This window comes from Bos indicus, chromosome 25 (genome assembly GCF_029378745.1).
Source record: "Bos indicus isolate NIAB-ARS_2022 breed Sahiwal x Tharparkar chromosome 25, NIAB-ARS_B.indTharparkar_mat_pri_1.0, whole genome shotgun sequence".
NCBI classification, from domain to species: Eukaryota; Metazoa; Chordata; class Mammalia; order Artiodactyla; family Bovidae; genus Bos; species Bos indicus.
In genome coordinates this window covers 1,682,839-1,708,758 of record NC_091784.1, presented here as the reverse complement: position 1 = coordinate 1,708,758, position 25,920 = coordinate 1,682,839, and the positions used below count along the sequence as shown (strand labels likewise).

The following is a 25,920-nucleotide window of genomic DNA, read 5'->3' as shown; positions in this document are numbered from 1 at the left end:
CAGAGTAGGCTCACGCCCGTGGTGGGTCAGCCCTGGGCCTGTCAGTGGACACTGCGGAGGCTGGGAGTGGGGGTGGGGGGCGGTATCCCGGCCTGGAGACTCCAGCCCATGAGGAGCACCAGGGGCTGGGGTGCGATCTACCAGCTGACGGTCTTCGGTTTTGCACCACATGGCAGCCTGCAAGCCCACCCAGCCCAGTGGGAGGACACCTCACCCAGGGCCAGAGCCGAGCCTACACTGCTCCCAGCTGCACCTCCCACCCCCCAAAGGCTGGCAGAGTGTGCCTGGTGAAGCCAGCTCCCCAGGGTCAGCCCAGCCCCCCAGGAGGGCGGGCAGAGGGTGGGGGCGGTGCCCGGGCCTGGCCCAGGTGGCGGGGTGGGCGGGGCACCTGCCCAGGCTCTGCCCGGCTCGCTCGCCCATCACTCGTCCTCGCCATCCCGTGGCCCTCGTCATCTCTGTCCTCGCGGTCGCCGTCCAAGGTAGGTCTCGGGAGCTCGCCCCTGTGCTGAGCAGACTCTGGGGCCTGCCCAGGTCCCACTGGGCTGACCTGGACGCCCCCCCAACCCCTGAGGCGCCCTTGCCTGTCTGTCTTCGGTCGTCCTCCTGTCCCAAGGGGCCGGCCAGACCGCGGGAGAACCCTCCATCCGCCGGCTGGCTGCGAGGGGAACGGCATCCGCGCGCGCCGCCCGCCCGCAGTGCCTACCGAGCGAGCGAGCGCTGTGCGCCGAGGCCGGGCCGCGCGGCGGGCTAGGCAGCGGGGCTTGGGGGCTGCGGACCCGGCTGCCGCCCCCCTAGCTGGGGGGTGGGGGGACGCACCCACGTGAATGTGAGAACCTGCGCTACCGGGTGGGGTGCTGGAACTCGGGGTCTCTGGGAGTAAGCTCCTGCTCGCCGCCACTGGCTACCCCCCAGAGCCTCGCTACTTCCCCAGTCTCACTCCCTCCTGGTAGACCCTCCCAGGAGCCCTTTCCTCACCCTGAAGTAGGCAGTGTCACACTCCTGGCAGCCCCTGTGCACACTTCCCAGGTCAAGGAAGCCAGTCCCTTGGTTCCCAGCTTCGGTGATGGGGGCAGGGGTTGGGGGACAGCCAGGGGCTCCCTGGGCCCCCGAGTGGGCTGAAGCAGGGGGAGGCAAGGAGCGGCCTTGCCTCCCTTCACTTGCTGGCTGGGTCTGGAGCCTGAACCTGTGCTCTGCCGGGTGGCCCGGCAGTCAGGCAAGTTGGAGAAGGTGCAAGGCAGCAAGCAGGAGGCTGCAGGGGCCCAAGTCCTGGACCAGCTGGGCAGCCCGTGACTCCAAGACCCCGGCACGTGCCCCAGCCTGCCCCCTGGGCAGAGATGCAAATAGCAGCCCCACCCTCCTGGCCCCTGGATTAACCTGCCCTCCGGGTGGGCTTTGCCCATGCAAAGCAGGGGGAGGGGTGTGTGTGTGTGCCCAGCCCCTGACACAAAGGTCTTCTGCGATGGGAAATGGGTCCTGCACTTGAAGGGTCAGGGACCTGACCTGTCCTGCTGTTGGCAGGACACTGCCCCTCCCCTCTCCAACCCAGAGGCCCAGCCTTGGTGAGGCTTCGATGGCAGGTAGGGGTGCAGAGCTAAGCATGGAAAGTTTTCTCGGCAGTTAATGAGCCCCATGGGAGGTGGGGGGGCAGGCACATGGGGCCTGATTACTGTGGCCTCAGCCCCAGCCCTGTTCCCTGGTGGGTGGCAGAGGCCGTGGGGACTCCCCAGGCAGTGAGCGGGTGTCTCTTTCTGTGGGGGGTGCTCACCAGAGGGAGGGTGCATCAGGAGGGTGACTGCAGGCTGGCAGCCCCTGGCTCTGTGGCTTGCCCCATACTCCCCAGCCCCAGGCTGGCCGCTTCCGAAGCCCCCGACGCCATGGAGGAGTGGGACGTGCCCCAGATGAAGAAGGAAGTCGAGAGCCTCAAGTACCAGTTGGCTTTCAAGAGGGAGATGTCATCTAAGACCATCCCTGAGTGAGTCCCCAGGACACCCTGCGGAGCTGCGGCCACACCCCCTAGGCTGGCAAGATTTGTGTCTCATTTCCCTGCCCTGTGCTCATTTGTATGAACCAAGGCCACACCCCTACACACTGCCACCAGGCAGCACTCCTGGGGCCAGGAGCCCACGTGCTCACCCACCCTCCCCACCACAGGCTCCTCAAGTGGATCGAGGAAGGGATTCCCAAGGACCCCTTCCTGAACCCCGACCTGATGAAGAACAACCCGTGGGTGGAGAAGGGCAAGTGCGCCATCCTGTGAGCCCCCGCGGCCCAGACTCACGCCTCCCTGTAAAGTGGACGCCTCTGTAAAGGTGTGAGTTTTATAAAGACTTTGCGAGAACGCTGGTGCTTTTGTACACTTTCTAGGAGAGAGAAAGCAACACCTAGGTAGCTGGTGTGTATCGGGATATCTGGTGTAGTCCAGGGTGTCTGGCGTGACCCCAGAGGGTCCAACATGGACTAGAGTGTCCAGCATACTCTCTGGGGACGTCCAGCATGGGTCGGGGTGTCCAGCACAGCCCAGGGTGGCCGCCCAGGCTCCAGGGGCTCGCCATGCCCCCTAGAGCAGGTCTCTGATGTACAGGCTGCGCCGCACGGCATTGGAGACGCCCTCCTTGAAGCGGAACCACACGTCGCTCCTGCCCACTGCAGTGCCCACACGCCGCTCAGCTGTGTCAGTCTCAGGGGCCTCGTGCCCTGCGGGGGCCACACAATCGTTCTTCCACCTGACTCCGGCCAGTCCCTCCACCACCCACCCCTCCATACACACCTGTGCTCGGGGCTGCTGCTCTCTTGACAACCACACGACCGAAGAAGTCCCTCTCGGGCTGAAGGAGACAGGCTGGTCAGGTTCACGGGGACTGAGCTCTAGCGGACTAGCCCTACCTGGGGAAAGGGCCCAGAGGCCATGGCCCCCTCCTGCTGAGCCTCTCTGCATGCACCCTCCACCACGCTCACACTCACCTCTTCCCTGCCAAGGTCAGGAGGTGCCAGCATGCTGCCCAGGTGGGAACTGGGCCCAGGCAGAGCCATCATGCTGAGCAGCAGGGAGCTGGACTCCAGGACTTAGAACCAGCCCACTGCAAAGTCGCCTGCCCAGGCCCCCCAGCGCCGCCCCCACGGCCTCCCACTCATACGTCGGCCCCTACCTGTTCCTCCAGGGCGGCTCTCTTCAGGATACACTCCAGCCGCTGCTTGTGGTTGCATGGGGCAGGTGGCTGCAGCTCCTTCTCCCCCGAGCCCCCCGGGGGACCCCCATCCACCTGCAAGAAGTCACAGACAGTGACAGTTGACTGGGTAGGACCACGGCGGGGCTCGTATCCTCTCCAAGGGCCCTGCTCTACCCAGGGCCTGGGGAGGCTCACCTGGGGGCCGTCCCTGGCCCGAGCCGAGGCCTCCACCCGCCGCATCTTCTCCACTTCCACCTCGCGGGCAATGAGCTGCTTGGCCTGGTAGGTGAGGGGCTTGCGGGCAGGCAGCTCGGGAAAGCGGCAAACCTCCTCCACGTTCCTGCTCTTGGGGTAAGCGGGGCAGGGCAAGCCCCGGGACACCTGGTCAGCAGGGACAGGCCACGAGCTACTTACCACCTCTGGCCCCACCTGGCAGACTCAAGAGTGCAGGACGGGGTCCAGGCCTGGCCCTGCTGTGCCCCAGCTCCACAGCAGCAGGGGCATTCCCACCCTGAGCCTCAGTTTCCCCCACCACACATGGGCAAGTGGAGGGCTGCCCAAGGAGGAACTGACACCACACAGCAGGGCCTGGGCTCAGGCTGGGCTGAGCGCATGGAATGAGCATCATTACTGCCTGAGGCCTGCATCCGGCCCCCACTAGTGCCAGCACTCCACCCCATGACCCTCTCAGGACAGAGGAGCGGAGCCCTGTGGAGCTCGAGGGCCCTCTGGGGGCAGCTCCTGCGGGCACTGAGGGACTCCACGTACACCTCCCGTCCCAGGGTCGGCCCCAGTGGGGGCTCCACTGCACAGTCACATTCGGGCAAGGAATGAGCTAGACCTGACTCCCCCAGCCTTCAACAAGAGACCTGAGGCTCACACCATGCCTTCAGACTCTGGCCGAGCAATCGCTGTGGCACCTGGAGCCCAGCACCCCCAGCCCAGGTGCTGCGAAGACTCACGGCTCCAGCCTGTAGATGTACTGCCCGTCGGGCGTGCGGTCCTGGCGGTAGGTGAGGCTGTAGGCAAGCATGGTGCCTACGAGGCTGGCCAACTGCTGCTTCTCTCGGGCGCTGTACAGCTGTGTGCTCACCTGTGGGCCAGCAGGGCACTGAGCCAGGCCCCACCCACCCCAGGAGGCACGCCCCTCCCGGGCCCGGCACTGCCAGGCCAGGCACTCACTGGGCGCAGCTTGGGCGTGAGGATGTCCAGGAGCAGACAGAGGGTGTCTAGGATGAGTGCCTGCGGTGCAGCCCAGCTGCGGGTGGCTGGCGTGATACCTGACACCAGCGTCTGGATCAGGTTCTGTGTCTGGTTCATGCGATTCTGGGCCTGGGGTGGAGGGCGGACCAGGACTGAGTCACCCAGGACCCCAGGGCTAGACCCTGGCCCCGGGCAGGGCACAGGCCGTACCTCCTGCTGGCTGCTGGGGAAGGTGATCCGCGGCACGTGGCTGGAGGCGAAGAGGAGGTGGAAGGCCGGGAGCAGGAAGGGCAGGTAGCGCATCAGCTGGAAGCTCTGGCCGTGGAGGGCGGCCCGGCCCAGCAGGTCGTCAAAGGCCAGCCAGTCGAGGGCAGTGCACACGGCGCCCAGGCTGGAGTCCCGTAGCCTCATCCGCAGGAAGTTGTCGAACAGGCCCTGAAGGCAGGTGGACGGGCCAGTCCCTGAGGCCCTCCAGCCTCATGGAGCCTACCCACAGCACAAGCGCCACCCTGGGGGGACCTTCCCCTCCCACCAGCCTGTAAGCCGCAGCGAGTGGCCACAGGGCCATGAGGGGGCCAGAAAGGCCTAGCCTGCTGCCCCCACTCGTCTGACCCAGTCACCTCCTAAAGGAGAGGGAAGCTCTGTCCACCAGGGTCAAGGGCACAGAGCCTACGCACGTTCCATGTGGGAGTCCCTCCCCTCCGGCCACCACGCTGCCCTCCACACAGTGGTTTTCCGGATTTGCAAGGATCCCCAGCTGCTAATCCAAAGCTGCTTAGCCAGGGAGGCAGCTTACACCAGGCTTCCCGGGAGTGGGGGTAGGGGGGCCTGCCACCTGCTCTCCACCCCACCTGCACATATGGAATCCAGCCCCTCCTGCCACTGCCGGGCCCTTTAGCTACTTCCCTAAGGGCAGACACAGAGATCCCACCAGACAACCCCTGCCAGCCATCCCCCCTCCTGCCTGACCCTGCTCCCTCTCAGAAGCCTCCCAAGCACCGGGTCCACCAGTTTCTTCTTGGGCTCAGCACCACTGAAGCGTGCATGTCCCAGTCAGTTGCTGGCCAGGGTCGAAAAATGCTGCCAGAACGGGGCCTCCTGCCCCCCCACCCCCACAAGGCTGGAGGTGGGGCACGGTTACCTGGACCACCTTCTCATGCTCGCCCGCAGACATGGCCACGTGCAAGATGTGGTAGAAACGCTGCGCGGCTGTGGTCAGGGGCGCCTCGGCAGCGAGGGGCCCTGAGCCCGAGAGCTGGTCCCCGAGCAGGAGCATGTGAGTGCGCAGGGTTGAGTCCTGACGCACACGGCGCCTGCAGGGGGAGCTGAGGCTGGAGTGGAGCCCCTGCCCCGTCACCCAGACCCAGCCCTACCCACCCTCGTCCTCCGGGTAGCACCGGCTTGTGCATGTTTAGGGCACCCTGAGGTGCCACAGGAGGGCAAGGTGCCACGGCTCCATCAGCAAAGGCAGAGCTGGCTGTCTTCCCAGGGCAAGGGTACCGTGGACATTCCAGGCCAAGGCTGGCCTGCCTACCTCTGGGCCCGGGGCAGCTGGAAGACCTCCTGCCACACGGAAAAGAGCCCCTTCCGCTGATCCTTCAGGCCAATGCGTGTGCTCTGAACGGCCTGAACGCTCAGCTCCCGCTGGCCCCGCCTGTGCAGGAACTGGACATGGGGTCAGGGAGGGTGAGGATGGCTGACCCCAGCTCCAGCAGGAAATGGACACAGGGGAGATGTGGAGGGGGCGCTGGCCGCCCCGTCCCCTGCCCCAGAGCCACCTGCCCACCTGCAGGGCGTTGATGCAGGCGCGGATGTCGTTGTCCGTCTTCTCACAGAGGGCCGCCAGAGCGCCGGGGTCAGCCCGCATGCCCCGCCGCAGGGAGATCTGCAGAGGGGTGGGAGGATGAGTGTACCCCTAGCCCTGCCCTGTAGCCACCACCTCCCTAGAAACAGCTCCTATCCGACGGGGAGCAAAGGCCGAAGAGCCCTGCAGAAGGAGCTCGGTTGCGCATTGGAACCACCCACAACCAGAGAACAAACTGGCCCGGGACCTCCACCCAAGATCCTGGGGGTAGCCGGGGGGCCACAGGCAGATGGCGGAGGCAAGGCAACCCTCACAGACCTCCTGGAGCCGCTGCATGAGCCTGGAGGGCAGCGTGGGCGGGAAATGTAGCAGGAGGGCCTGCTGCTTCAGCTGCCGGAGAGAGGGCGCGAACCTGCGGAAGCAGGGCATGCATAGTGAGCCGGCCCTGGCCAGGGCACTACCTGAGTCCAGCAGCGAGGGAAGTGGGAAGTGAAGAACAAGCCTCCCAGTGGAGACCCCGCCCACCCGACAGAAGCCCCTCCCCAGCCGAGGCCCCCCCTCCACTCACGGGTCGTTGCAGATGCAGATAATGGGCCTCATCAGGAGCCCTGCCTCTGCCCGGCGCCGCCGCCCCCCGCCTGTGGGCACAGATGGGCCCCCTGGCCCTGCCTGCTGTGGGCCCTTGCGATCCAAGACACTCAGGAGAACATTAATGGCAGCCTGGGGGGACATGGAGATGGCAGTGAATCATAGCCCCCCACTGCGGGACGACCAGCCCACCTGCCGGCCTACCCAGGAGGCCCACCGTGGGGGCCCCATCGATCTCGTCGATGACCAGGCAGTTGGGTCTCCCACCAGCACCCAGGACGGACTCCATCTGCGTGGCCGCCTCGATGCGTGTGCGGAAGGCTTCAGGGCTGCGGTCATCACTGGAACCAGGAGGCCCGGGAGCAGCTGTCAGGGTAGCCAGTGTCCCCAGCCAGACGGTCCCCCAGGGCAGAGCCCCCACGCCTACCACTCAAAGATACTACACAAGGCCACCCCCTGACACCACGCCAAGTCCCAGGAGCCCTGAGGTGTGTGGACCATGCCGCCTCATGCACCTGGGACACCAGACCCCACCTCCAAACCAGGCGTTCAGGGCTGTGTCCCAGTCGGCCAGACACGTTAGGACACAGGGAGGCCCAGCCTTCCCCCCTCACCTCGCATTCATCTCCACCACGCAGTACCCAGCGTGCCGCGCAATCACGTGGGCCAGGGTGGTCTTGCCCAGCCCTGGGGGCCCACACAGCAGTGCCACCTGCAGCCAGGACAGGAGAAAATGTGCTGCAACCCGCCCCGCCTCATAGACTTTGGGAGTCCCTGGCCCAAATGCCAGAGACAAAATCCCATCCCACAAAGTGCAGTGCCAGGGGATGTTGCCCTGCCCTGCCCCTATCACCAGAGGAGGACAAGCCCCTGCCTGCTCGTGGCGCAAACAATAAAGGCTCATGTCAGGTGAGTGGCATTGAGATCGGACACAGACACAACTGTTACTGCCATGACTGACGCCTGAAACCCACCCACGTTCCAGTGTAATCACTGTGGGAAGATGCAGGGCCCTTCAAGTAGTGCTGACTTTGTCTAAGTCATTAGAAGAAAGGACTCGCGTCCTAGCTCAAACTGCTGACACTCCACACCAAGACACTGACATCATCACAGCCTCGGGGGCAGTAAATGTGCCTCATGGCCCCCCGAGGCTGCAAAGGCACCAGCCACCCAGAATAAGCCATTAGACATGTGTGCAGAGCAGTCAGGTGCACTCACCTTCTGCCGGGGCCGCCCACTTGGGTCCAGCTCAGCCTCCAGCATCTCCTCGAGAACTTGTTCATGGCTCTTCCACTTGCTGGAAGCTGTGGCCTCCTTGCCACCACGGGCCGGTTCTGCACTGGGCCTAGGCTTCTGGACAGGCTTCTCTCGGCCAAACACCACTAGGTCCCACAGCTTCAGCCACTTGAGAAGGCAGCGGTTAGTGAACTGAAAAAAGAGAGGCCTGGCCTGGGTGGGGGGTCTCCTCATGCCTGCCCCTCATGTCACTCTACTCTTTAAAGCCCAGAGATACATGCAGGGACGCTGAGGCTGAGTGACCAGTGAAAGGCCCAAATTAGCCTCAGTTTCTTTATCTACCAACACAATCCAACAAAGCTCATCAAATCCTTCCCCTAAATTCTGACACCCCTGTGGGCTGGCAACACAAGGACCTATTAGGCCGTGAGTTCTTTTCTCTCAGCAACAAAGAAGCCAGTCACATTTGAGCAAGAACAAGGCCTCACGTCATCACTGAGCAGCTCCGTATAGCGCTGTGGTGCAAACTCATCCACCCAGAGGCAATGCTGGGAGGCATCTTGGCTGTCAGCTGGCTCCTCCTCAGGTGCCCCTGAGGGCTGGGTCTCCTCCTCCACCTCCTGTGACCTGAGACTGGAGAGCATCATACCCTGAGCCACTGGGCCTTAACCCCATGCAGGGACTACCCCGCTGGAATGCACACTAGGGGTCAGCAGTCCAAGGACTAGCGAGGATCCTGGGGTGGAGAGCCCCCGTGTCACCTGCACAGCATGTCTGAGAGCCGCTGGGCCTCTTCCAGCAGTCGCCGTCGCCGCTGTGCAAATTAGATCAAAACAGCTCAGCCACCAGTCACCCAGGAGCCACTCCTTCCCTCCCAGGAAACCCCAGCAGCCCCCACCTCGCTGTCGACCTTCTCCTTCAGGGAAGTGAAGGGCATGCCCAGCAGGTCCAACTGGCCACGGCCACGCCACCCGGTGTCATGGAAAGGGCTCTGTGGGGGAAAGCGGGCATCAGTCACTCCCTTCTAGTTATGGGGTTGCCACAGCTCCCTCCCAACGGTGCTCAGGGATCCATGTGGCATTCCCTAGCATCCACAGCCACAAGGAGCCCCTTCTAGCTCCAGTGACCCCAAGGGGTCACTGGAATGGCAGCAGATCTAAGGAGAAGGATGAAGGAAAAGGTAGAAAAAAAGAGAAGAAGGAGGGGAGAAAAGATGGAGGAGGAGGAAGAGAAAGAAGGTGGCCTTCCCGAATGCAAGATCAGAGGCAGGGTGACTCTAGAAGGGTACCCAGAGTCAGAGTGAGCATATGAGGTCCATGTACCGGCTCGTGGCTACACGGCACCCACCTGCACCCCAGTGCCCACTGGGTCAGCCCGAAGCACCAGAAAGGCCCGGTCGCCGCCCGTGGAGGTCACATTGACGTAGTCTTCCAAGACTGGGGGCCGCCGCAAAACAGGATTGCGGGTGGCTAGTGAGGCCTGAGTGAGACCCGCATCAGCCCCAGAGTCTAAGGGCCTGGGAGAGAACCACGATTGTTATGCGGATACTCAGGGAAGAGCCATGGACCCAGCCCTGCCCCAGGCCCCAAGCCCTTGTTGGAGGAATGGGATCCTTCCAATGCCCCTGGAGACGCCTCTGCCCCAAGTTACACACCCTTCGCCCAACAGCTCATCAGGTATCTCGGGACTTGGTGGGGGAGTGATGTCCAGAGTCGGGGAATCAGGAGGTGTCATCTCTTCCATCTCCTCCGACCTAAAGTTCAGTCTCCTGACAGCCTGCAGTCTGGACCGTTTGATGTGGGGAGCTGGGGAGACACATGGAAGGAATAGAGGGCCTTCCCCTGTCTCGCACCCCACCCCTATGCTCTGGGCCCCAAAAACGTACTAGGGGGCAGGGATCTGTCGCCCTGGATGTCAGGAGCCAGATGCCTCTTCCTGACACTGCCCTTGCTGTTCCTTGGAGGTCCGCCTGGAGAACAGTGAATGGCAGCGTCCCCTCCCACAATTGCCTCCTCGAACGTCTGGCGGGGCCGGCCCACAGTGGGCCGGGGGTCCCTGGAAGGCGACAGGGCGGCACTCCCTGAGGAAGGAAAGTCCATAGCAGTCATCCAGAGCAGCTCGTCTGCACACACAGCCACAGCCCCCGCGGCCGGCGCCGCTGCAAGGCCGTGCTCTCTCCAAGGGGGTTGCGGCCTCTCCCCTGCGCGGCCCTCAGAGCAGCCCTCCTGGACTCCCCGCGAGGGCCAGGCTTCCGTCGAGCTACCTGGGACGAGGCCGCGGCGATACTCGCGCCTACCTTCCAGCTCGGCCAGCACCTCGAGCTCGGCCGCGAATTGGCTGTCGAAATCGTCCTCGACGCCGTACAGCTCCAGCTCGTAGTCCTCCATGGCTGCTGGATGCGCAGCCGCCCGCCGCGGAGACCTGGCTCCGAACCTCCCGCGCCCCGCGCGCCGCTCCCGCCCCCAGCGACCCGGTGCCACCAATCAACGGCCGGCGTGCCCGGCGGCGCGCTCCATTGGCCAGGAGGAAGGGCGGGGAGTGGGCGGGGTTGCGCATGCACGCTGGGCGGGGCTGAGCCCTGACGCCAGAGGGGGAGCCGCGGGACTCGGGCGCTCTCCATTGGTCAGTAGGACCGCCCGTCCGTGCCGTGGGCGGGACGTGGGCGGGGCTGAGACCGCAGGCCGGGCCCGGCCAGGCGCACCTCTGTGGCCTGAATTATTGCTCCGGTACCACTGCGCCACGAGGCGCGGGACGCGAGTTCGGGAACCAGGGACAGGTCGCGGCATCGGAAGCCCGGACGGCGCAGCCCAGCTGCAGGTCGATCCCGGAGTGGGCAGGGGCGCGGGAAGGATTTGCAGCGGGAGTCCACCGGGCACCCTTCCGCCGGTGTCCATGAGACGGGGGAGGCGAGAGTTCCGCGGAGAGGAGCCAGAGCAGGGGGCGTCTGCGTGGGCGAGAAAGGGCCCCGTCTCCTGCTCTGTACCCGCCCCACTCAGGAAAAGGCCAATATCACGTGTCTGTAGCCCGCCTCGGGAAGAATCCGTGGGAGCGGGCTGGAGGGCAGGACTGCTTATCCCCACAGGCCCGGGTCTGGGAAGGACCGCCCCACAGCCAGAACTCAGGGCACCACTAGCTTGCCCTCTCCTAGCCAGAGCCCCCAACCAGTAGACGCCCTGCTCATCCCACTCAGAGGTTGGGAGTGCAGGCACACAGTCGGTCTACAAGCTTGCCTGACAGCATCAGTGGCTTCAGACCGACGGCCCTGGGGAGCAGGGGTGTTCAGGCCAGGTGGGCAGGGCTCTGATGCGGGCTAGGCAGCCCATAACCCCGTTCCACGCACTTGCCCCGCATTGCAGCCACCATGGAGCCAGGCAGCGTGGAGAATCTGTGTGTCGTGTACCGGAGCCATGACTTCCTGGTGGTGAACAAGCACTGGGACGTACGCATCGACAGCAAAGCCTGGCGGGAGACGCTGACCCTCCAGAAGCAGCTGCGGCACCGCTTCCCAGAGCTGGCCGACCCCGACACCTACTACGGGTTCAGGTACCCACAGTGGCTTCCACCGGGGGGGGAAGCAGCCCCCAACCCAGCCACCACTGAGCCTCTGCCCCATACTAGGTTCTGCCACCAACTGGACTTCTCCACCAGCGGGGCACTCTGTGTGGCTTTGAACAAGGCAGCCGCAGGCAGTGCATACAGGTGCTTCAAGGACCGGCGAGTCACCAAGGCTTATCTGGCTCTGGTAAGGCCGGGCTGGTCCTTGGGGCAGGAGCCTCCGACCCTCCGTCCACTTTGGTAGGCTGTGGATGTCAGGTGGGCTTCCCAGCAGTGGCGGGTGACCCCATGAGCAGCATGTGACCCCCTGCCTGGCAGGTGCGGGGGCACGTCCAGGAGAGCCGAATGACCATCAGCTACGCCATCGGCAAGAACAGCACAGAAGGCCGGACCCACACCATGTGCATTGAAGGCACACAGGGTACGGAGGGCAGGGGGTGGAGGGACCAGGGACACAGCCGTCCAGAGGGGACCCTGGATGAGCTGGGGCAACCAGGCCACATGACCGGGCTGCAGTGGACTCGGCCCCGGAGTGGCCTAACCCTAACCCTAACCCCAGCTATCTCTCTGAGCTTGCCTCGCTCCCCTCAGGTTGTGAGAACCCAAAACCAAGTCTCACAGAGCTGGTGGTCCTGGAACACGGGCTGTATGCAGGTGACCCAGTCTCCAAAGTGCTGCTGCAGCCCCTCACAGGTGTGTCCCGGATGTGTGCCCAGGGCCCCTGCTCCCTGCTGACGATGTCCTGCCTTGGCCTCTCCCAGCACAGGGCACCACAGTGTCCCCATCCTGCAGGGGAGGAACCTGCCCGGGAGCCCCCAGCATGCTGACCAGGCTCACTCCTGCCCCCCATGCAACCTCAGAATCTGCAGCCTCTTGCCCCACACAAGGTCTCTCTGGTCTGGGTTCTCAGCTGACTGGGCGCTGCTTTGGCCCTGCCCTCACCAGCAGCGTCCCAGAAGTCGCTTCTGTTTTGAGCTCTGACTTTGTGGCACGAAGCACAGGGAGGTCTAACGTCCCCAGGGGCTGCATGAAGCTTCAAGGACAGCACTTGAGCATGATGTGAATGGGTTTGGGGTGGGCACAGGGTTGTGCTCCCACCTGACTGCCCCCCTCTCCTCCCCAAAGGCCGGACGCACCAGCTACGTGTGCACTGCAGCGCCCTTGGCCACCCCATCGTGGGGGACCTGACCTATGGCCACGCCTTGGGCCAGGAGGACCAGCCATTCCGTATGATGCTGCACGCCTTCTACCTGCGCATCCCCACGAGCGCCGAGTGTGTGGAGGCCTGCACGCCCGACCCCTTTGTGCCCTCCCTCGATGCCTGCTGGAGCCCTCATACCCTGCTGCAGCCGCTGGACGAGCTCGTCCAGGTCCTGCGGGCCGCCCCAGACCCTGACCCCTCAGAAGGAGGCCCTGGGCCCTGCAGCCCCTGCACGCCCCTACCTGGGCCAGGCCGGCCCCCACCACCCCCCGAGACAGAGGTGCAGCGGGCCTCCTGCCTGCAGTGGCTATCGGAGTGGACGCTGGAGCCAGACAACTGAGAGCATCATACTAGGAGGGGAACAGCAGGCTGGGACCTGCAGGGCCGGGCTGCTGGTCAGAGCCCTGGACAGTCCCTGCAGCGGCCAGGCCTAGAGCTGGGCAGCTGCGATCACAGAGGACAGGACTCTTGGGCTGCAGGACCCACACTGGCCTCCGTCCCAACACTGCTCTCCAAATGGCCTCAACAGCGCCTCCCTGGTTCTAGAGCCTCAGCTCCAGGGACTGACTTGTAGATGTGATTGGGTCAACATGCAAGAGGCAGAGCCAGGACCTGGGCCAGCCTCAGGTGGGCTCCTTCTGGCCCCCTACCCCACCCCCCAGAGCACCCTGCTGCATATTGCTCTGCCTGGACCTCCGTGCCCGCCACCCCCAGCCTGGCTGGGTCCTCCGTCTGCAGACCTCTACACCCTGACCCCCGCCCCCCGTGCCAGGCTGGTCCTACCTTGTGCCTTTGCTTCTGCCAGATTCTGGCCCCTCCACTCACATGCTGAGCGTCTCGCGTGGAAGTGGGTGTGGGCCACACACGTGCCATCAGCCCCCTCAACCCCCACCACATGTCATTCCTGCAGGCCTGCCCTGAGCATTGCCCCATGGGGTCTTCCAGGCCCCTCGTTGCAGCTGCTGCCTCTACCGCCTGCCTGACAGTCCCCAGGCAGGACCTCCGCCTGGAGCCAGGGGATCCAGGCAGTCCATCCATCCCAACAACGCGGCCCAGCTGCAGGCCCAGCTGGGCTCTGAGGATGGAGAATAAACGCTCAGTGACAACCTGCAAATGGCTGTGAATGTGCCTGATGTGGGAGCTTCGGGGGGGGCTGGTCCCCCACCACAACCCCTGCATGGGCAGACCTTTGCCTTAGGTCCCCAGCAGGAGCCTGGATGGACCCTGTGGTCCTGGCTGCTGACCTGCCTACCCCCCACATGCAGAGAACAGCCTGCAGCCCTGCTGTGGGGGCCGGGCACAGAAGCTGGGTCAGCTGCATCCCTGGAGGACCCCCAGGTCCCCAACAAAAGCATCAGAGCATCCGCCAGGGCTCCCCGCAGAGCTGCTGCCCAGAAAGTGCCAACCTTGGGAATTCCAACATCTCAGAATGCCACAGGGCAGGGGACAGGGGCGGGGGGTGGCACGTGCATGGGCCTCCTGGCAGCAGTCACACACCACATCACTGTGCCCACCCAGGCGAGGCCCCTCCTCTTGACTGGCTAAGGCAGACAGGCCCTATTGTGGGGCTCCTGGGCTCAACCCAGCTGTGATCACAGCGAGAGCTCAGCCAGGGTGGAGCCAGAGGCAGCTGCCTGCCCAAAGGGTCTCTGAGACCCTGCCCCTGCTCCCTGCACTTCCATCCCCTCATCCTTAACAGCACTGGGGGCGTCCACAGGGCAACAGCCCGCACAGACAGATGCTTACCACGGCGGGCCAGCGCCAGCCTCCGTCAACCTGGGGTGGGGCGGGATAGTCTCCCCTCCCTGCACTCCCAGCCCCTCTGTCCTCACCAGAATGGCCCCTCCACCTCCCTCCCACTGTCTTCCTCCTCTGCCCTCCTCTCCCTGCCACCTGCCGCCCCCACCCTAACCCAGCAACTTACCTGTTTCCTCCCCTCCTCGGGCCCCTGCGGAGCCTCAGGGGCCGTGTCAGCCTGGCTCCCCTGAGCCCCTCAGCCCCAGTGCAGGCTCCGCCCGCAGCCCGTGCTGGTGAGAGTCTTCATGGAGGATGAAGGGTGGTCCCTGAAGGACTCGCCATGAGCCCACCTAGTGCAGGCTTCCGGCCCCTCCCCTGGCCCCCTCGCAGCCGCACCTGCTACACCTCCCGCTCAGCCATCATGCCTGCTGCCACCACAGGGTTCACTGCTGCCCCCGGCCCCTCACAACCTGTCCTGGGCCTGCAGTGGACTTTGGAAGTCCCTCGGACACACCCTGTTGCTTCCTAGCTGCTGGCACCTGCCAGAGGGTCTGGGCCCACAGGGGCTGCGGCTGCGGCAGGACCATCCTGACAGCTTCCCTTGCAGGTGGCCTCCCTACCCAGCTCAGGCCGGGCCACCCCAGAGCACCCCAGGGAGCGGCCAAGTCTCTGTCCTTGTGCCCCAGCAACTGGGCACCGTGGGGCAGGCGGGGCTCCTGTTATGTCTCCCTGGAGCACAGGTCCTGAACTCATGAGGGCGTGTCCCGTGCCAGGACAGAGAATCGTTTTTCTCCAGCGGGCCAGCGGAACCGCTGTCCACCACCCTCGGGTCCCAGGAAGCTGCTGGTGAGGCCAGGGAGCCAAAGGCTACCCCACCCCCTCCCTTCCGGAGCCAGGAGTCCGCCCCCACCCCACCCTCACCACCTTGCCACAGGGACGGGGACACACAGCCACCGCTGCCATGTGCCAGATTTCAGGACCTGCTTAGTGCCGAGGGGCCTGGGAGGTCAGCCAGGCTGGGGCCTGGGGCCAACCCTGACTGCTGGGCGGCAGGGTGGGACCTACTGGTGGGGAGGGCCTGGAGGAAAGCCAAGGGCACACAGGACCCACTGCAGAGCACAAGCCTGCTCAGGGCCCAGGGGCTGAGCCTGCAGAGCAAGCGACAAGACAGATGGCAAGAGGGCTGGACTGGACAGACAGGCGGCCACAGGGGCAGTAAGGCAAGGTGGGAGGGTGGCAGGGCCCGTGGGTGCCAGCTGCCTTGGGGATGCCCCATAGCCTGGCTTCTCTCCCTTGAGAGCCCCCCCATCCCCTCTGAGAGCCCCCAGGGCCAGATCTTGACCTGCTCCCTAGGGGTAGCCTGCCCCCCACCACTGGCGCCTGGGCTAAGGCCTCAGAGCCCAGACATGGGGTCCACCTGCCGATCTGCCCCCCACAGCCTACTGTGGGCAGCCCACAGAGATCACACTCCAGGGGCACGATGCTGGCAGCTCAGGAGCCCAACCCGGCCGTAGGGCCCAATCCCACTCCCGCTTACCTGCTTGGCCAGTCAGGCCTCAGTCTCCCCATCTGTAAAACGGGCTGGCGGGGGCAGAGCCCATGAGCAGTACGTGGCAAAGCTGGGGACAGAGGGCCTTTCTACAGCTCGGCACTTGCCTTGTTGCTGTGTTCATCTGTCCACCCGGAGCCTGGGGTGCCCTGGAGGCTGAGCCCAAATAGGGTAGCGAGCGTCTTCCTCCTGCACTCACTGACCTGTAGGGAGTGTCCTCCGCCCGGCCTGGGCTCTTGGGTGGGTGGAGACCCCATCACCAAGTGACGACTGAGTGCTTGAGAACTGACTGGCCAGCCTCGGGGGGTCAGTGCTGGGGCCCAGAGTGAGACTGCCCACCTCCCATGGGGTCCACCCCCTGAACCCCACCCTCTACAGACTCTAGGGGTCACTGTTGGGCCAGCAGGACAGGGACTCACTGGACAGCTTTCAGGAGGGAGGGACTGTCTCCACTGGCTCTGGGTGCCCTCCAGCTGTCGATGCTGTGGCTGGCCTTCTAGGGGTCAGGGAGTGGCCCTCAGCTGGTCCCTCCAACCCTCAGTCTCCCAGAGTCAGCGCCTTGGCTTGTATGTGGCTGGCTTGATGGGCATGTGGCCCTGGGTGAGCTGGCCCTGCCAGGAGGGGGCAGATGTGGTGAAAGCCAGAGGCTGGGCACGAGGCATGTGTGACCGGCATGGTCCTCCCATCAAGGCTGCCTGCACACTCTCCTTGTCCCACAGCGCACACACGTGTGGACACGCATGGGAAGCTCTGCTCCAGTACCCACAGAATAGAAACACACCACACATGTCACTCAACCCAGATGCCACAGTGGGGCCACGTGTGCCTGAGATCCCTGCTGGGGACACACACGCACCTCCTGCACATGTATGCATGTAGGGGTGTGTGCTCCTGGGGATGCATAGACATGCATGTGTCTCATACATGGATGCCAGCACACACGTCAAGTGCAGGTGCGCACACGTACAGGTGTACACGCGACCCTCAGGGCAAGATCATGCCTGAGCCAGGCCCCCTGAGTGGGGAGGGATGTGTGCTGGACCGCTGCCAACCGTGAGCTAAGCCTCCTGCTCCCATGGGGCTGGGGAGCAGGTGCCCGCTGTGCCTGGGGCCTCCAGGGGCTGACAAGGCAGCGTCACCTGGTATAGCCCCACCCCCTCCTCTACACATCTGCCTGGAGGGCGTCGCTGCCAGAGTGGGTGGCTGGCAGGGCAGGGTGCTGAGCGGGTCATGGAGGTGAGCGGAGACATGGGCGCTCCCACCTTGCACCACCCCTGTGCTCTAAGGCTCAGTTGCAGGGGCTGACCCCGAGTGGGCTGGACCCCGTGTCTGGAGTCTACAGCATCCCTGCGTCCAACATCTGCCGTCTGGACCCCAAGCAGCCTCCCTCCAGGACAGACGGCATTCTTAGTGCTCAGGTGAGGGGCAGGGAGGGGCCGGAGCCACCACCCAACGGACACACAGGGGCCCAGCTGTGAATCGGACCTCCTTGCAGCCCCGGGCAGGTAGCTGAGCCCCTATGAGCCTCCATCAAGCACCATGTGGGGTGCTTACCTCCCCATCTTCTTCGTGCAGAGCCCAGAGGCCCGCAGGTACCGCAAGCTAGCAGTCCGCGCATGGCCATGGCCCGGGGACTCGCAATGAGGACGAGGCTCCCTGCCGCTGCCCCCACCCCAGGCCTATTTTGGCCTCTACCACGGCCAGGGCGCCCAGCAGGCTGCAGCATGGGTTGTGCCCGTGGCCAGGTCACACTGGGCATCCGAGATCTGGGAGGGGAAGGGGGCTCCCTGGGCGCCGGGTGTGGGGTGAAGCTGGGTGGCACCAGGGGAGGTCGGGGCCACCAGGCCTCTCCCAGCTGCTGCATGCACTCACTGGATCCTGGAGGTCCACCACCCATCCCGCTCCCCAAAGCTGTCGAGAGATTTGCTCATGGGAGACATGGCAGCCGAGCCCATGGGTCCCCTGAGTCTGACCTGCAATAAGAAAAGCCCTAGAATCTGGCCTGGCTCCCCCACAGCCCCACTGCTCCCTTTTGTTCCAGAGATTCACTGTTTGTGGGTTGTGCCTGAGACATGGCTGCAGCCCAAGATTCGAGGTCCCCTGCCCCGTGTGACCCTGGGTGGTGACCTCCCCTCTGCAACTCCCTCCCCCGGCCTCACCACCTTCCATCTCCTGTCCAGCTTGACCTGGACCCACTGCCTGTGACCCTACTGCCTTCCTGCCAGGACGACCTGTCGGCACCACACAGCCATGGGCCCCAGAGCAGGTGAGACAACTCTCCCTCCCCCTCTTGGAGGGCAGCGCCCATGGCTGGCTCCCAGGGGGTGGCAGAACCACGCTTCCCCCTCCTGAGCCTCTACCTGGGGTCCTGGCCTGGGCCCACCACTGGGGGTCAGGGGAGCAAAGGGGGCGGCACAGATGGGGCATTGGGCCGTGGGGACAAGGCAGGGACAGGGGGCCATGGCCAGGAAAGACTGAGCATTTGAGGAGCAGGAGGAGGTGGGTGCTGACCCCTGTCCCCTGTTTCGGGGTCTTGGGGCTCAGAGTAAGAGGGCAGAACCGTAGGGGTGGAGGGAGAAGGTGCACTTATGTGGACACTGCTGGGCCCGTGTGCAGGCCATCACATAGGTGTGCGCGTGCTTCCTGACACAGTCACATGCCGCCACCCACACATGCATACACACTGTCACACACACGTGTACACATTGTCACATATACGCGTACACACCACCACACACATGCACGCACACCACCACGTGTGTATGTGCACACCGCCACACATGAGCATGAGCACTGTCACAACCGTGTACACATCATCACACACGCACATACACACCATCACACATGTGTGTACACTGCCTCACCAGCAGCCACACAGATATACTGTGTGGGCATGAAGGCCACCACAGACATGTACACCCCACCACATGTGTGGCTACACCACCACACGGGTACGAGGTGCACACGCGTACAGCACCGGACAGAAGACACACTGCCACACACGCCTGCCTGTCAGAGGTGCCCAGCAGGCTCGGGGCCAGGCGGGCGCATAGATGCCCAGCTCCCCAGGTGGCGCTCCCCAGCATCAGGGGCAGTCACAAGCCCACCCGGGATGCAGGGCCCTAGCGGACCCACACGGGACGCTCCCACACACGTGTGCGTGGCCTGTTCTGTTCCAGGTGCCCTGGTGAGCCCGGGCCTCGCCCTCCTGGTGTCACTCACTGCCCACTGCTCTCACCCCCAGGCCGAGGGCGCCTCCCAGGGAGGCCTGGATGCCAGCAGGGCTGACCTGTGGGCCAGGTGAGTGCAGGCTCCGCGTCCACAATCAGGTTTCCTGCAGCAGAGTCCCTGGGTGGGAGTGAGGAGGGACGACCTCCAGGGTCTGCTCACGACGTGCGGGCATGGCCGAGCAGGGCTCCAATACAGAGTCCTGGCCCCGGTGGCCCAGGTCACTCGCTGGAGATGGCTCTGGGCCTCTGGGGTCCTGCACCGGAGTCACACCCACACGGCTGGGACAGGCCCCCCTCCGCGGCCTGGAGACAGTTACTTCCTGTCCTGAGGCCTCTCAGTTTCGTTCTCTCCACCCTGAACCTGGCTGCCCTCTCAGGCCCCAAGACTGAGACCCATCTAGGGGGTCTCCTGGTGGGGGCTGGAAGTCACTGGTCTGCCCCATCAACGGACCAATCAACTGAACCACCAGGCAGGGCTGCAGGCCCAGCTGGACCAGTCGGGCCCTGGGTGTGGTCTTGTGAGATCTGACCCTCGCTGGTGCACGGGTCTTCTTAGAGTCACACCATGAGGACAGCCTGGCTGTGGGCACCCAGCAGGTGCCCTCCAAACCCTCAGCCATCTTGGGGCCTTGGAGCCCTAAGCCCCAGAACTGGGCCCCTGGTACACGGCCTCAGACCCAGAGTCTGGACAGGGGTCACTTTTTTTTTTAATGTTTATTATTTTTTAAAAATGTATTTGGCTGTGCCGGGTTTCATTTGCAACACGCAGAATATTGTCTTCACTGCACACACGGGATCTTTAGTTGTGGCATACAAACCCTTAGTTGCAGCATATGGGACCTAGCCCCACCAGGAATCGAACCCAGGCCCCCTGTATTGGGAGTGTGGAGTCTTAGCCACTGGACCACCAGAGAAGTCTCTGGACAGGGGCTCGTTGTAAGCCCTGGTCTTGGCTTGGAGCCTTGGCACCACAAGGGTGCCCTCGGAGTGGGGACGTCCACACCTCTTGCATCTCTCACCCTCACCCCAAGTTGAGGAGTCTGACCTCCATCCCGAAGACTGCAGTCTGGGGCCCCCAGTCCCTCTGCCCCTCACCGTCAGCCTCCTTTCTGCCCAGTGCCAGCGCTTCCCTCCTGCAAGGTTTCTGGTGCCAGCCGGCAAGCCAGCTGTCCCGCGACCAACTTGCAGCTCTCATCAGGAGGATGGCAACGCAACATGTCCTCCTCAGAGCCTGGCAGGTCAGTGGCAGCCACCACCAAGACTGCTTGGGGGTCGAGGGCAGGGGGGGACTCCCTGGAGAAGGGCCCCAGGGACAGGCAGGAAGGAGGCGCCCCTAGCAGGGGGCCCCGGGCGGCACAAGGCCAGGATCGGGGTCAGGACGCAGGGTAGTTCTCCTGGAGCGCGAGGGCCACTGTACCGACAGTCTTATTATAAAATTAATGTAAAATCAGTAATACATTTGACATGACCTGAGGGGAACGGGACAAGATGTCCAGCAGGGGTGGATTGGGTAAGTGGACCCTTAGTGAGCCACCATGGTGGGGCCCGACACCGGAGGGGAGGGGCTCTGGGGCTGGTGTTCCCTGTCCTGTTCTCACCTGGAGGTGGATGCAGGAAGAGGCGGACAGGAAGTCAAGTGACAGAGAGCTGCCAGGCAGGAGGGGTTGGTGGACACGGGACAGAACTGAGAGGTGGGTGGGGGCTCCAGGGAGGTCCCAGTCAGAGCGGAGGGCCCAGGAGAGCCCAGGCCATGCAGTGAGTGATGTGCTGCCCGCCCTGCCCAGCTCAGCTGCCTGGCCAACCTGGCCGCCCGACAAGGCCTCCAGGGCGACTTCGAGCTCCACCCCCCCGACCTGCTGCTCTTCTATAAGTGAGTGCCCTTCCCCACCCAGCACCTGGCCATGCGGGCTGAGCACGCTCCCGGGGGCACCTCCGTCACTCAGAGGCCCCCCGTCGGCCCTCCCAGCGGCCCCCCAACCTTTCCGCAGCCTGACGCAGGTGAAGGAAGCGGACTGCCGGGCCTTCATCCGCCGCGCCGCCCAGGGAGACACAGAGTTGCTGGCCAATCTGCCCGACCAGAGGACCGCCCTGCGGCACAGGGCCCTGGTCTGCTTGGTAGGCGCCGTGGGCTTGCTGGCCGGGTGATGGGCTGTGGGACCAGGCTCATGCTGACCTGCTATCCTACAGGGAGGGCCCCAGCCAAGGCTCAGCGCCTCCGACCTGCTGCTCCTCGGGGTCCTGGTGTGTGACATGGACGCTTCCAGCATCGTGGCAGCAGACCCCCATGTGCTGCAGAATCTGCAGCACTGTCCCCGGCTCACAGCTGCCCAGGAGGCTGCCCTCAACAGGCTGCTGGCCAGTGGCAGGACCGTCCTCGGGTGGGTGGGGGCCCCTCCCTTCTGCCTAGGCCTCCCCTCCTGCAGATGAGAGAAGAGGCAGCCTGGGGGTTGATGTTCACAGCCCCACTGACCTCCAAGTCTGACCCAGCTCATGCCCCACACTGACCCTGCAGCCCATGGGGTACCCAGAGACCTGGGGTGGGAGCGTCCACCGGGCAGGCCCTGGGAACAGCACTCGGGGAGGGTAAGTGGCCTGACGGGTCCCAGCGCTGCTCAGAAACCGACTCGGAGCCCCCTTTGCACACCAGGCCCCCCAGCTCCTGGAACCTGGAGAGGCTGCGGGCTCTGGGACGCCTGGCATCATACATAAGCCCCGGGCTGTGGATGCAGGTGAAGGAGGTAGGTCAATGCCCCAGGTGGAGTGATGGGGGGGAAGGGGGATCCAGCCGACCTTCCACCAGCCTGTCCAGCCCTGAGGGCCGGCCTGCAGCCACTCTGATACCCAAGTGGTGTCCCCAGTCATTCCTCGTCATGGAGTTTCTGTCTGAGGGGAAGGAGAAGGGAACAAGTGGCCCTCCCCAGGGTGTGGACTCTCCAGGCCCGCCCGCCAGGCCGTGGGCCTGGACTTCTTCCGCAGCATAGTGGCCGCGTGCCGGGCAGGGCAGCTCAGGCAGCGTGATGCCAGGCGCTTTGTCACCAGCTTCCTCGAGGCCAAGTCCAAGGCAGTGTCCTCACCGTCCAAGCGGGACACAGGTCAGTGTGGCCACCATGGCCTGGGGATGCTGCATTCCCCTCCGCTTGGGTTTCTCATCCTGAAGTGGGGGCCCCAGAGGCATGGCACCCTCTGCCTGGACCTCCTGAGCTTGGCCAGGGCCTGCGTCCTGGCCAGGGGGAGTGGTCAGAGTGGTCAGCCCCAACTGGTAGGGCTGGTTTGGGCATTGAGATCAAGGTCAGGGTTGACTCAGCCTGGTCTTGGCCAAGTTTTTGGCTGGGAGTCAAGCTTGGAAAGAGTCAAGGTTAGGAGTGAGGTGGGGCCCAAAGTCAGCAGTGGTGGTCAGCTTAGGCAGAGGCTGACCAGCCAGGTCCTAAACACCAGCACCCCACCATACCACAGGGAGACCCTGCATCCGTGGCAGCATCACTGCGGCCACCCTGCACGATGACCTCTTCCTGATGCGCTACGACTGCGGGCAGCTCGAGTCCTGCCTGGGCAGCAGTGTGCTCAGGGCCAACCTGGACCCCCTGCTGCAGCACCCGCTGCCTGCCGAGTGCCAGCAAGTCGTGAAAGCTAAGCTAGCTAGGGTGTGCCAGGGCCTGGTGGCGGGAGGGGGTAGGGGGTCACGGTGTGGCCTGACCACCACCTGCCACCCACCTGCAGGTCTACCCAGGCGGAGTCCCTGAGGAGCAGCTTCGGCTCATCCCCTCGCTGCTCTACCTCTACTCCCTCTCGGAAATCGGCCAGTGGCACATCACGTCCAAGGACACGGTCGTGACCCTGTTGGCTCCAGACGGGGCCCTGGAGAACCAGACCGAGGTGAGGGTGGGTTGGGGTGTGGTGGGCAGGAGACGCTCGCTGACCCTGGCCTTGCTGACCCCAACCTTGCCTGCAGGCCATCCTGCAGAAGTTCCTGGACCACAATGGCACCGTCACTGGTGCGCTGCTCGTGGCCATCGGGGGCTCTCGCCTCTGCTGGATGAGCCCCCGGCAGATCCAGGACATCCGGCCCTCAGAGTTCCGGTGAGCCCCCCCTCAGAGTTCCGGTGAGCCCCGCTCTGAGTTCCGGTGAACCTCCCCCCGCTCAGAGTTCTGGTGAGCCGCCGTCAGAGTTCCAGCCCCAACTTCGGAGCCAGCTCCACTCTTCAGCAAAGGCAGGCCCAGGTTGGGGCCCAGGCCAGGCCTTCCGAGGTCACCAGCTTCCCATGGCCGCAGTGACAAAGGTTTACAAGCAGAGTGACTGAAAGCAACAGAATCGTGTGCTCTCATAGTCTGGAGACCAGAAATCTGAAATCCAGGCATCAGCAGGGCCGTGCTCCCTCTGAGACCTGAAAGGGAGGCTCCTTCCTCCTCTCCCAGCTTCGGGGGCCCCATCACCCATCTCTGCCTCCCTGTGCATACACTCCCTTCTTCTTCGGACACCAGCCATTAATTTAGGGCCCACCTTAAGTGAGTCTGTGCCGACTCACTGGAAAAAACCCTGATGCTGGGAAAGTTTGAGGGCAGGGGAAGGGAACGACAGAGGATGGATGGTTGGATGGCATCACCGACTTGATGGACATGAGTCTGAGCAAACTCTGGGAGATGGTGAAGGACAGGGGAGCCTGGCGTGCTGCAGTCCATGGGGTCGCCAAAAGCCCGACACGACTCAGAGACTGAAGAACTAAGTCAGGGTGACCACATCTAAATCTGATTACGTGTACAAACAGGGAAGACCCTATCTCCAAATCAGATCACACTGTGAGGTTCTTGGTGCACCTCGTCCACACTACGGGGCCCAGTACCGAGGGCAAGGGGAAAGCCGCGGTTCAGGGTGAGAGGGCAGGGCCGGTGTCCCCAGGTGGAGGGCCCCTGGCCTGCCCACGAGCCGCGCCCCCTCCCGCAGGCTGGCCGGGGCCCTGGACATCTCCTCCTGCCCTCAGACCCGCAAGAACGTGCTCTTTGACAAGGCCCGGGAGGCCTTCGCCAGCGCCAGCACCTCGGACACCTACTACCGCTTCATGCGCCCCTACCTCGGTGAGACCCGGGCGGGCGTGGGGCCCTCCTCCCGGAGCCCCGCCCCTCGAGGCCCCGCCCCTCACCGCTGCCCCGCCCCTAGGCGGTGCCCCGGTGGAGGAGCTGCGGCACCTGGCCCAGGCTAACGTCTCCATGGACATCGACACCTTCACCAACCTGAACCCCCGAGTGCTGCAGGTGGGTGGGGGCTGCCCGTCAGGGGGAGTCGGGGAGCCTTAGGTTACGGTCTGCAGGCCCCAACACCCCAAAGTCTCAGGTGTGCAGACAGTGTGGGCCCCAGGTCACTTCTCCAAGGTGTTTCGCAGGGTCTTACCACCCCCGCCCCCGGCCAAGTGCTGACCCCGCCCCTTCCCTCCTCCACCCTTCACTGCCTCCCGCAGAGCCTGACCGTGGGCAACGTGACGACGCTGCTGGGTCCGAACGTGGGGGACCTGCAGAAGGCTCGGAGCCACCCCATCATCAGCTCCTGGCTCCGCAGCCTCAATCGGTCAGCCCTGAGCGAGCTGGGCCTGGATACGGACGCTACCAGCCCCACCAGCTCTGCCCACTCGACCACTGGGACGCCCAGCACCACCCTCTGGACGCGCCATCAAGCCCCCACCTCAGAAGGGCCTGGGAGCACCGCCCCCAGCTCGGGTACCCTGCACCCACCCTCCCCCTGGGGTGGGCCATCCCCCCTCTGCTTTGTGGGCCCTTCCCCGCCCCCCCAACCTGACACGCACTACTGGCTTCTCTTTCGCCCAATCTCATTCTCTGCTGGTGACGCTTCCCATGTGCCTCCTTGGGTGACACATGGGTGACTCTGACTTAGCTCTGCATTGCCTGCTGAGTTAGTGAAGACACAGTCACCTCCCCAAACCTGCTGAGCAGCAGAAAGTGGAGGATAGGGGAGCTCTGAGGTCCCGGTTGGGGCCCAGAAGAGCGGCCCGACCTGGGGGTCCTCACCACTCTTCCCCACCTTCAGGGGCGGCGGGAACTGTGGGCCCTGAGCCTGGGACGCAGGGCAGCCTGGGAGCTCCCAGTTGGGCTGAAGGTGCTCCCTCTGTGTCCTACCTGCAGGCAGCCCACCAGCCCCCCTAGGGTACCTGCCACTGGCTGTGGCCCTGCCCGCAGGCCTCCTGTGGCTGCTGTATGGAGGCACCCCAAGGCCCAGCTGGGACCACCTGCAGGGCATCTGCAGCTTGGTGGAGGACCGCACTGCCCCAGCTCCACGTGCAGGAGAACAGGGGTTGGCACGTGGAGCTGGACGCCTGCCTAGACCAAGATGCAGGTCCCAGGGGACCTGGCCACATCCCCCATCCTAGGGGCCTGCAGGGCCAGTCCCTGCCTACGCCCAGCTCCCAGGACCTGGAGCTAGAGCGAGGGCCTGGGCCCGGGGTCACGGCCCCAGCCAGTGAGGGAGATGCTGCTCCTGTGCTCAGGCTTCTTCCATGGACTGACTTGGCCAACTGACTTGAATAAAGGACAAGGTGATCTTCCTGCCTGTGTCCCTTTGATCTGGGCCTGAGGAGGGACAGAGCCCCTCTCAGCTGGGATCAGCACTCCAACTGGCCATCTCCCGGGGCAGCTGTGTCACCAGA

At 64.4% G+C, this 25,920-nt stretch overlaps 4 protein-coding genes across 5 annotated transcripts; 3 read left to right on the top strand and 1 right to left on the bottom strand.

The window, feature by feature from the left end:
* Positions 1 to 384: 384 nt before the first annotated feature.
* GNG13 (G protein subunit gamma 13) lies at positions 385 to 2,338 on the top strand. The gene is made up of 3 exons (XM_019988296.2): positions 385 to 479; positions 1,841 to 1,972; positions 2,152 to 2,338. Exons 2-3 carry the CDS (start codon positions 1,875 to 1,877, stop codon positions 2,255 to 2,257), a joined length of 204 nt encoding a protein of 67 aa, XP_019843855.1. The 5' UTR covers positions 385 to 479; positions 1,841 to 1,874; the 3' UTR covers positions 2,258 to 2,338.
* On the bottom strand, positions 2,305 to 10,450 carry CHTF18 (chromosome transmission fidelity factor 18). The gene is made up of 22 exons (XM_019988294.2): positions 10,295 to 10,450; positions 9,884 to 10,078; positions 9,653 to 9,803; positions 9,346 to 9,514; positions 8,897 to 8,989; positions 8,760 to 8,812; positions 8,487 to 8,631; positions 7,981 to 8,190; positions 7,377 to 7,474; positions 6,980 to 7,103; positions 6,743 to 6,894; positions 6,493 to 6,586; positions 6,157 to 6,255; positions 5,905 to 6,035; positions 5,512 to 5,683; positions 4,581 to 4,805; positions 4,350 to 4,499; positions 4,130 to 4,260; positions 3,363 to 3,507; positions 3,147 to 3,260; positions 2,768 to 2,825; positions 2,305 to 2,694 (listed from the first exon to the last, which is right to left on the bottom strand). The coding sequence occupies exons 1-22, from the start codon at positions 10,383 to 10,385 to the stop codon at positions 2,558 to 2,560; spliced, it is 2,937 nt and encodes a 978-aa protein (XP_019843853.1). The 5' UTR covers positions 10,386 to 10,450; the 3' UTR covers positions 2,305 to 2,557.
* A 198-nt stretch (positions 10,451 to 10,648) lies between these two features.
* On the top strand, positions 10,649 to 13,868 carry RPUSD1 (RNA pseudouridine synthase domain containing 1). 2 transcript variants are annotated; one of them, XM_019988295.2, is made up of 6 exons: positions 10,651 to 10,815; positions 11,355 to 11,541; positions 11,617 to 11,740; positions 11,872 to 11,974; positions 12,145 to 12,246; positions 12,679 to 13,868. In XM_019988295.2, the coding sequence occupies exons 2-6, from the start codon at positions 11,360 to 11,362 to the stop codon at positions 13,092 to 13,094; spliced, it is 927 nt and encodes a 308-aa protein (XP_019843854.2). In that variant the 5' UTR covers positions 10,651 to 10,815; positions 11,355 to 11,359; the 3' UTR covers positions 13,095 to 13,868. The 2 variants fall into 2 exon arrangements, with proteins under 2 accessions (XP_070635477.1, XP_019843854.2); XM_070779376.1 differs by lacking the exon at positions 12,145 to 12,246 and having other exon boundaries at positions 10,649 to 10,815.
* LOC109578050 (mesothelin-like protein) lies at positions 13,345 to 25,819 on the top strand. Its single transcript, XM_070780384.1, has 23 exons — positions 13,345 to 13,381; positions 13,527 to 13,601; positions 14,020 to 14,064; positions 14,671 to 14,784; positions 14,979 to 15,189; positions 15,265 to 15,337; positions 17,327 to 17,458; positions 17,718 to 17,840; positions 18,221 to 18,306; positions 19,285 to 19,340; positions 19,827 to 19,931; positions 20,388 to 20,508; positions 21,163 to 21,385; positions 21,458 to 21,648; positions 21,918 to 22,008; positions 22,221 to 22,362; positions 22,724 to 22,911; positions 22,988 to 23,143; positions 23,220 to 23,347; positions 24,210 to 24,340; positions 24,423 to 24,517; positions 24,721 to 24,976; positions 25,400 to 25,819. Exons 1-23 carry the CDS (start codon positions 13,345 to 13,347, stop codon positions 25,642 to 25,644), a joined length of 3,024 nt encoding a protein of 1,007 aa, XP_070636485.1. The 3' UTR covers positions 25,645 to 25,819.
* Positions 25,820 to 25,920: the final 101 nt, after the last annotated feature.

Excerpts from the sequence above, each read along its gene's own strand:
- GNG13 (XM_019988296.2), top strand. The coding sequence starts at position 1,875 with ATGGAGGAGTGGGACGTGCCCCAGATGAAGAAGGAAGTCGAGAGCCTC. Across the intron at positions 1,973-2,151 it reads TCATCTAAGACCATCCCTGA|GCTCCTCAAGTGGATCGAGG; the intron begins GTGAGTCCCCAG and ends TCCCCACCACAG.
- CHTF18 (XM_019988294.2), bottom strand. The coding sequence starts at position 10,385 with ATGGAGGACTACGAGCTGGAGCTGTACGGCGTCGAGGACGATTTCGAC. Across the intron at positions 7,104-7,376 it reads GTGGTGGAGATGAATGCGAG|TGATGACCGCAGCCCTGAAG; the intron begins GTGAGGGGGGAA and ends TCCTGGTTCCAG. Across the intron at positions 6,895-6,979 it reads AGATCGATGGGGCCCCCACG|GCTGCCATTAATGTTCTCCT; the intron begins GTGGGCCTCCTG and ends ATGTCCCCCCAG.
- RPUSD1 (XM_019988295.2), top strand. The coding sequence starts at position 11,360 with ATGGAGCCAGGCAGCGTGGAGAATCTGTGTGTCGTGTACCGGAGCCAT. Across the intron at positions 11,542-11,616 it reads GACACCTACTACGGGTTCAG|GTTCTGCCACCAACTGGACT; the intron begins GTACCCACAGTG and ends GCCCCATACTAG. Across the intron at positions 11,741-11,871 it reads CCAAGGCTTATCTGGCTCTG|GTGCGGGGGCACGTCCAGGA; the intron begins GTAAGGCCGGGC and ends CCTGCCTGGCAG.
- LOC109578050 (XM_070780384.1), top strand. The coding sequence starts at position 13,345 with ATGCAAGAGGCAGAGCCAGGACCTGGGCCAGCCTCAG. Across the intron at positions 19,932-20,387 it reads GCCCCAGAACTGGGCCCCTG|TGCCAGCGCTTCCCTCCTGC; the intron begins GTACACGGCCTC and ends CTTTCTGCCCAG. Across the intron at positions 22,009-22,220 it reads TGTGGATGCAGGTGAAGGAG|GCCGTGGGCCTGGACTTCTT; the intron begins GTAGGTCAATGC and ends CCCGCCCGCCAG.